Genomic DNA, 8,981 nt, shown 5'->3' with positions numbered 1-8,981 from the left:
AATATTCTGTCTACATGTATGCCTAAAGGCCAGAAGAGGGCAACAGACCTTACTACAGATGGTTGTGAGCCACCATGTGGTTGCTAAGAATTGAACTCAGGACCTTTGGAAGAGTAGGCAATGCTCTTAACCGCTGAGCCATCTCTCCAGCTCTTTTGTTTCTTGTACTATTAGGTGATTGACTGGGGCATGATGGCTTTGTATACAGACGTCCCCAGTGTCACTTTCTGTGATTTCAGTTACATGAAATTCACTGCAGTCTGAAAATATAAGTGTAAAATTTCAGTTACACCTCTTAAGATATATTTATTTATTTATTTATTTTGGATTTTCGAGGCAGGGTTTTACTTTAGTTTTGGAGCCTGTCCTGGAACTAGCTCTTGTGACCAGGCTGGCCTTGAAGTCACAAAGATCTGCCTGCCTCTCTCTACCAAGTGCTGGGCTTAAAGGTGTGTGCCGCCATCACCTAGCACCTCTTAAGTTGTAAATAACTATGTTTAATATAGGGTTAACAATTATCAATATTGCTAGTTATTGTTACTCTCTTACTCTAGGTTTGTAAATTAAAATTTATCATTGGCATAAATGTTAGGAAGAACAGTGTGTCTGATTCTGGTCTTTACCATTGCAAGCATCCATTTGTTTAGGCAGGACCTTGCTATAAAACACAGGCTGGCTTTGAACTCATTACCTTCCACCTTTCAAATGCTAGGGTTGTAGGGTCCCTGATGTGCAGTGAAATAGCTGGTTTTCAAATTAAAATTTCAAGAGGAAGAAATCAGAATTTTATAGTACTTTATCGGTGTCAGCAGAGGGTGATGCTCAATGTCTTTACATGCTTGAACTGGGCAGGTGCGCTGTCTGCTTTGTTTGGGCTCTTGATAGGGTCTCGCTGTGGTGCCGGTGCTTAGAAGAGCCCAGTTCCTGTTCTCACCTGTCTTTTCCTGGTACTATTCTTTGCTGTGTTTTGGTGCTAGCTAGGTTTCTAGCATACTTCAGTATATGCTTATTTGTATTAACTTAGCTTTTATGACCAATACATTTATAAAGTTCCTTACAGGTTATAGAATACTTTCATGTTATCTTATTTGTGTTTCAAAATTTTTCTTAGGGCTGGACAGAAATACTGTTATTTATTTACTTATGAGGAAAATGCAGTCTCAAGTTCCAAGTGACTTAACCAATATTTGATTACACTGAATATGACAAACATGTCTACTCTTGCTATGTAATTTTGGTAAAGCATTTAACCTGTCAGAAGTAAATTTTCCCAGGCTTTGGACTGTCATTATCATTTCTATGCAAGGGTAAGTGCTTGTACATATTACTATATTTTGTTGGAAAATCAACATGTTTGCTTTTTTTTTTAACTGTAAATATAAAACATTTGGGATTAGAGATTTTGAATTGTTCCACATTCTAGATAAGTACTCTGCTGCTGACTACAGCTTCCCACCCTCTCACCTACTTTTAATATGGGGAGCTTTGGAAGATACATAATTTAGCACAAAAAAAAATATTTTAATGATTTAATGTATCCTGCAGCTGGAGATACAGACAGTTTGAGCAGCCATGCGGGTGGTGGGAATTAAACCCAGGTCCTCTGGAAGTGCAGCCAGTGCTCCTTTTTTTTTTAAATATTTATCCATTATTTATTTATTATTTATTATGTATACAGTATACATAATTCTACCTGTATACATGCCGAAGGCCAGAAGAGGGCACCAGACCTTATTACAGATGGTTATGAGCCACCATGTGGTTGCTGGGAATTGAACTCAGGACCTTTGGAAGAGCAGGCAATGCTCTTAACCACTGAGCCATTTCTCCAGCCCCATACAAGACAGGGTTTCTCTGTGGTTTTGGAGCCTGTCCTGGAACTAGCTTTTGTAGACCAGGCTGGTCTCGAACTCACAGAGATCCGCCTGCCTCTGCCTCCCAAGTGCTGGGCTTAAAGGCATGCGCCACCACCGCCTGGCTACAGCCAGTGCTCTTAACCCAACTGCTGAGCCATCTCTCCAGTCCCCCCCATCCCCCAAAAAATTTTTAAAGCAGTATAATTACCATTTTGGGATAACATAGGGTACGAGCTTGGTGTATTTTTCTTTCTGTTTTTTGTTTTGTTTTGGGGGTTTGTTTTGGTTTTTCAAGACAGGATTTCTCTGTGTAGCTCTGGCTGTCCTGGAACTTGCCCTGTAGAGCAGGGTGGCCTTGAACTCAAAGACCCACCTGTCCTTGCCTTCTCAAGTGCTGGGATTAAAGGCTTGTGCACCCTCCACCCCCACTCTTTCTGGATTTTTGAGATGATCTCTCAATTTGCTGTGATGCTGGTCTTGAACTCCTGAAGTTCCTGCTCCACTTTCCAGGTGTTGGAATTACCCGTGCAGTGCTGCACCGGGTTTTGTTTCCTTTAATAGAGTGATACGTGCTTGTTGAGAAGGTGCCTTTCATAGTACGAGCACTCTGTTTATTATCCTCATCTCTCCAAACTTTTTTTTAGTGCATAAAAATACATGCAGCTGGCCAGATGGCTGAGGAGTAACAGCACTTGTGCACAAACTCGGTGACTCATCTCCTCCCTGAAGCCCACCTAGTGATGGAAGGAGAAAGTTGACTCCACGAGTTGTCCTCTGACCTCCATGCATGTGGGGTGGGATGCATGTGCTCACATACGCATACACATTCTACATAATTTTTTAAAAAGTATATGCACCACATAACCCCCCTTGGAGCCATATTATAACCACTTTTTACAACTTTTATTGACGTTGATTTAATTCCATGACAGTGTATATAAACCATTTGTCTTATCCATATTGTAATGGGGGATAGAATCGGTAATTATTTTGGATAATTTAAAAATCAGTATTATATAGAGGCCTTTTTGGTTCACACCGGAGGGTCTGTCAGTGATGAGGTGAGGGTTCTGCTGAGGTGCAGAGCACAGTGGTCCTCTTCCCAGAGGATCATGTGGACTCAGGAGTCAGCAGCCATGAGACTGCAGCTTTGGGCAGCTTCTTTTCAGGTAGCCAGCCCTTATCCTGGGCTGCACCTCGGAGTTCACAGCATGTGCTGAGACCATGTGCCATCTTGTCCCCCTGTGGTCTGCAATCTTTTGCACAGCACCAGGCTTTATCCTTCTGCCCTCGATTTCCTCTCGCTGCGTTTTGCCCCTACTCTGAGTGTGTTGGGGTAAAGTGGGGGTTTCTGGGATGGTAGCTCGCTGGGACTTTGACAGTTGAACTGGGGTGGCTGCTGAGTGACTGGTAGTGTTTGCATTGTGGATTCATGTGCTAGGGATGGGGAGGTGGCACAAGACTTGATTGCCACGGTAGAGCAATATACAATTCAGAGCATGAGTTGTAGTGGCTGTGGTGGCTCAAACACCTTCCCAGCACTTGGGGGCTGAAGCAGGGGGCTCATGATTTCAGGGTCATCATTGGCTACACACAGAGCTCCAAGCTAGCCTGGGGTTGTCAGAGACCTGAAATAATCACACATTAATTAATTAATCAATTAATTAATAATGTAGTAATTAAAACACTGCTTGGCCAGTCACTTAAGCATATTGCTAGCTAGCTCTTATATCTTAAATTAACTCATTTCCATTATTATGTATTTTACCACAAGGCTTGTAGTTTACTAGTAAGGTTTCTGGGCATCTGTCTCCTTCAGTTACATGGCGTCTCTTTGACACCACCTCCTCTCTCCTCCTCTATCTGTTTGGAATTCCTGCCTTGCCCTGTTCTGCCCTGCGAAAGGCCCAAAGAGGCTTCTCTATTAACCAGTGTTATTCACGGCATACAGAGGGGACTCCCACATCAAGCCTGGGATACATGGAATGGATTCTTGATAGCTCTGACTGCCTTTGAACTTGTGGCAGTCTTGCTTCAACTTCCCACGTGCTGAGCTATAGGCATGAGCCTTATACTCACCCAGCATTTGGACTGCAGCTCTCAGGGTGACCCAGAAACTGCAGATGAGAGGGAACACATTTCACATACTTACGTGGACTAATTGGGAGAAGGTTGGGCTTGGAAAAATATTATCCTGATATTTGCCCTGTGTGCTCCTCCTGATTCTGTGGTTGAAACTAAGAATCTGCCTCTTCCTGTTGTGTTTGAGTTAGGGTCTGAGCTTCTTGGAAGTGAAAGACCAGCTGCTGCTCATGTATCTAATGGATCTCAGCCACCTCATCCTGGACAAAGCCTCGGGAGGATCTCTGCAGGGGCATCCCGCAGTTTTGCGGCTGGTGGAAATCCGCACGGTATGAGCCTTTTGCATATTTGAGTCTCATTTATAAGCCCTGCTCCAGGGTTGTCACTGTCGAGCTTACGTAAGTGAGTGTTCTCCTGTTTAACTAAGGAAAGGGTGCTCTTGTCTGCATTTGCTCCACCTTGTGATTGTTTTCATTGCCTTTTCTGGAACAACAGATGGACCCTGGTGTGTGCCTCATTTAGGGGAGAATATGTAAATCTTTACAAATATAATCTTTACCATATTGTAGGTTTTAGAAAAACTTCGCCCCTTGGACCAAAAACTGAAGTATCAGATTGACAAACTGGTCAAGACTGCGGTGACAGGCAGCCTCAGTAAGTGGGCGGGCCATCTAAAGGGTGGGATCATTATCTCAGTAAGTGGGCGGGCCGTCTAAGGGGTGGGGTCATTATGAAGTTCCAGGTCTTACCAACTCTTCTTCTTTCAGGCGAAAGTGACCCACTTCGATTTAAGCCCCATCCCAGCAATATGATAAGCAAGGTAAGGTTTGCGTCCTCCTGAGATTAGCCCTGTGGTGACCCTGGTCTCCTTTCCCTTGTTCATGGTTCCGTCTTCTTAGGGGGTGCTCCAGCGGTGACCTTTTCTTCTCACTTGTCTGATTAAAACTTCTGGTTTGTAGAAACGTTTCCCTTCTTCTTTTGTAGCTGAGCTCTGAGGATGAAGAGGATGATGGCGCAGAGGAGGGCGAGTCCGAGGCTTCAGGGAAGAAATCTGTGAAGGGCTCATCCAAGAAATACGTCCCACCGCGCCTGGTCCCAGTGCATTATGGTATGAGTTGTGGCCATGGCCTCCCTGGTGGGAGTTTTGTTTGTTTCCTGTGCTGACTCGAGAATAACCCTTGTGGACTCTTGTCTCAGATGAAACAGAAGCAGAGCGGGAGCAAAAGCGCCTGGACCGGGCGAAGCGGCGAGCGCTGAGCAGCTCTGTGATCCGCGAGCTGAAGGAGCAGTACTCAGACGCCCCCGAGGAAATCCGAGACTCCCGGCACCCCCATGCCACTCGCCAGAGTCAGGAGGATCAGCACAGGTCTGAGCTCCGGCAGTTGGGGGTTCTTTCAAGTCTGGCCCAGGGGCACAGCGTCACATAGAAAGTGGAGTGAAGCCCGTGGTGGCGGTTGAAGATTGATGACTTTGAAGCACAAATAAGAGCTGGGGAAAAGCTGGTTTTGTTTTAATTATTAAAATCGTTTTGTTTCCCACTGCCTGCTTAGGCCCCAGCAAATGCCGTATAGTAAAGAATATGTTCATTCTCACGGTAGGGCTTTAATAGGGCGCAGTCGTCATCAGTCATAGTTCTTACCTTGCGATAGAAAAGGCAGGTTTTGTGTTGATACTGAAGTCTTCTGTACATTTAGGAAAACAATAGAAAAACAACTAACCTGAATGCAGGCTCATTAGCTTGGAGTGGGTAGCATTTTTGTAGCTGATGGTTTCTACAGTAGAGCCCTTTCAGGGAGGCTGTGAGGATTTTCCCTGATGAGTCATTGTGTGGTTGGACCGTAGGTTAATCCCTAGGGCCGCGGGAGGATCCGTGAGAAGTTTGGTACTAAGCATGCCACTTAGCTAAATACTGTGAATGTCCTGAGGACTCAAAGTGAGAATGGGTAGATACTGGGACCCAAGTTATCCTCGTGTGAACCTTCTGGAAACTCTTTCTGGCAGGATTAACTATGAAGAGAGCATGATGGTGCGTTTAAGTGTGAGCAAGCGCGAGAAAGGACGGCGAAAGCGAGCGAGTGTTATGAGTACGCAGCTTCACTCCCTCACACACTTCAGTGACATCAGTGCTTTGACAGAAGGGGCCCCCCATCTTGACGAGGTGAGACTGTGCCCGGTGGTGGCAGGCAGCTGTGGGGCTTTCTGCAGTGAGGTGGAGAGGGACTGGTGCTGAAAAACTACCATTTCTTCATTCCGCTCATCTCCAGAGCCAGGGTCCTGCTAAAAAGCGCAAGAAGATGCCGAAGAAAGGCCGGAAGAAGAAAGGTCAGTGAGCCACTCAGAGTTAGCTGCCTGGATGGGAAGTCTGAGCTGGAATCCCACCTCTCAGGAGATCTCTGGTCTCTCCTATTTCTTCCATACTAGTCATTACTCTCGTTAGGTGGGCTTTTATTTATTTATTTTTCCAATCTTGAAATCCGTGTCCCTCGCAAGGGTCTCTGTCTCTGGATTACACTTCTGTGACCCCACAGCTCACATCCAGGTGTCTGTAAATAAGACACGTAAAACATCACCTGGCCGGGCAGTGGTGGTGCACACCTTTAATCCCAGCACTCGGGAGGCAGAGGCAGGGTTTGAGGCCAGCCTGGTCTACAGAGTGAGTTCCAGCACAGCCAGGGCTACACAGAAACCCTGTCTGGGGTGGGGTGGAGGGACGTGAAGGGACTGCTCGCCTTAACTGTATTCCTGCTGTGGGTCCTAGACAGATGGACAGTGCTGCCCTTTCCTGGCCTTCAGTGCTCCAGCCATCCCTTGTCATTCACGGCTCCCCTTCCATTTCAGGGTTCCGGAGGCGCCGGTGATTCTGTGCTCTCGTCCGGGTGCTCTACCATATGCAAATGGCCTTGGAAGTGTGGGAAGATCTTTACTAAATAAAGTGGCGTTTACTTATAAATCAAAGCCCTCTTTGCCATGAGTTGTATGACGGGAATTGCTGGGTGTGGGTGCGTCCAGTGAGTGGCTGCAGAAAAGCAAACATGTTCTGGGGATGTTGGAGAAGTTTGCTTTGCTTCCTTTGGTGCTATATTTTTTCTAGAAATGGGGAACTAATTATTTTACAAAAACAGCGGTAGAGCCGGGCGGTGGTGGCGCATGCCTTTAATCCCAGCACTCGGGAGGCAGAGGCAGGCTGATCTCTGAGAGTTCGAGGCCAGCCTGGTCTAGAAGAGCTAGTTCCAGGACAGGAACCAAAAAAGCTACAGAGAAACCCTGTCTCGAAAATCAAAAAAAAAAAAAAAAAAAAAAAACAGCGGTAGAATACCACAATCAGCTCTCCCTAACCCCTGTTGCCCACCTTCCTGCACAATTCGATAGGTCTAGAATTCTAAAGTAACATTAGTTTTAGGTTTTATTGCTCTATCCATCTTGGCCACCAGGTGGCAATAGTGGCTCAGGAAAGCAGTGGTTGCTTGATAAACTGAAAGACCATGTAGGTTGGCTCTGTGTCAGCAAGAGGTCTTCTACTTGTCCCATTTTTATGAATGCTTCTAAAATGTCATGCCCAGAAGAGCTGGTCTTTGATCAGTTCTGGAATGAATTTGTAGCTGAAGTGGTGGGTGAAGAGTCCGTGTAGTCTTGTGGTCTAGTCTCTGCCTCTCCTTCAGTTTACCTGGGTCAGGAAAGTCCAGCCCTTTGCAGAAGAATGTCAGCGAGTAGGGAACAGAATTCCTAGTGTGACAGCCAGGAGAATGAATAACGTGCAGGACCTGGAGCCAAGCCCATCTTGGGCTCAGATCTGTGTTCTCGGTGGGAGCTTCCGGAAACCTTGAGTGACGTAAGCAAACATTTAAAGTGAGAAGCTGGGTCTATAGATCTAATTTACTGGAGTTTTAAAGACCGGGTCTCAGGAACATCTGATATTAGTCTCTGCTTTTCATGACAGGCATCGTGGGTAGGAATATAATTTGGGTCATTACATCACTAAAACTTTAATGAATTTTTTTCTTTTGTGTGTGTGTGTGTGTGTGTGTGTGTGTGTGTGTGTGTGTTTTGTTCTTCAAGACAGGGTTTCTGTATGTAGCCTTGGCTGTTCTGGAACCCACTCTGTAGACCAGGTTAGACTCAGTGATCCCAAGTGCTGGTATCACCTTTATTGGAGCTCTTTCTTTTTTACACAGATTCAAACTCATGTAGCCCCGGGTGGCCTTGAACTCACAGCGATCCTCTACTTCTGTCTCCTTAGTGCTGGAATTAAAGGCGTGCATCACCATTGCCTGGCTTGAATTCAGATCTTTCCTGGTCGTCCTGATTGAGGCAAAAATCAGCCGACTACAAGCTGTAGAAATTAATAGACTAGATCGATGGTTACTCTATTCCCTGTGATCATGGTCGTACGACTTAATATCTTGATCCTTGGTTTTTCTAAGCTAGGAATGTAAGTATGCTTGAGTCCTAGGGCTACACCTCAGTGGTAGAGCAATTATATTGAAGAAACTCTAGGTTTTGGGGTGGGGAGGAAACTGGGGAGATGGCTCGTTGGGTAAGAGTACACGCTATGTGGGCATAAACTTGACTTCAAGACCCCAACACCCACAAAAAAAAAGTCAGGGATTAGGGGCTGGCAAGAAGGCTTAGTGGGTTCCTAATGACCTGAACTTTATCCCTGGGACCCAGAGGAGAACTGAACTGACTCCTAAAAATTGTTCTCCAAGCTTCACAGGCCTGTGTCCTCTCCCCACAGAATTTGAAAAGTAATAAAAATAAGTTAGGTATGGCTGTGCACACCAGTAAGCTCCCCAGCACTGGCAAGCAGAGACGGGAGGATGGATGAGGCCTGCTGACTGCCAGTTTAGCTCCAGGTCCAATAGACTTCAGAGGAGTAGTGTGCAGGGTCACAGAGCAGAACAGAGCACAATTGGTCTCCGGTGTGCACATGTGCACACACCATATGCAAGCAATTAAAAATATATATACCTGAATCTTTTAAGATTCCCTCTAAGCCGGGCGATGGTGGCGCACGCCTTTAATCCCAGCACTCGGGAGGCAGAG

At 45.9% G+C, this 8,981-nt stretch overlaps 1 protein-coding gene across 1 annotated transcript in view; it reads left to right on the top strand.

Annotated features, from left to right (window-relative positions):
- Ngdn (neuroguidin) overlaps positions 1 to 6,887 on the top strand; it is a 9,485-nt gene extending 2,598 nt beyond the window's left edge. Inside the window, exons 4-11 of the mRNA XM_005370462.3 lie at positions 4,130 to 4,267; positions 4,508 to 4,592; positions 4,706 to 4,758; positions 4,923 to 5,046; positions 5,136 to 5,304; positions 5,940 to 6,096; positions 6,203 to 6,260; positions 6,777 to 6,887. Of these exons, the coding sequence (XP_005370519.1) occupies positions 4,130 to 4,267; positions 4,508 to 4,592; positions 4,706 to 4,758; positions 4,923 to 5,046; positions 5,136 to 5,304; positions 5,940 to 6,096; positions 6,203 to 6,260; positions 6,777 to 6,796 (804 nt within the window). The 3' untranslated portion in view covers positions 6,797 to 6,887. The remainder of the gene's footprint in view (positions 1 to 4,129; positions 4,268 to 4,507; positions 4,593 to 4,705; positions 4,759 to 4,922; positions 5,047 to 5,135; positions 5,305 to 5,939; positions 6,097 to 6,202; positions 6,261 to 6,776) is intronic.
- Positions 6,888 to 8,981: the final 2,094 nt, after the last annotated feature.

Source organism: Microtus ochrogaster, unplaced genomic scaffold (genome assembly GCF_000317375.1).
Source record: "Microtus ochrogaster isolate Prairie Vole_2 unplaced genomic scaffold, MicOch1.0 UNK80, whole genome shotgun sequence".
NCBI lineage: Eukaryota > Metazoa > Chordata > Mammalia > Rodentia > Cricetidae > Microtus > Microtus ochrogaster.
Note: the sequence above shows the minus strand (reverse complement) of the source record. Positions and strands in the feature narration are given on the sequence as shown.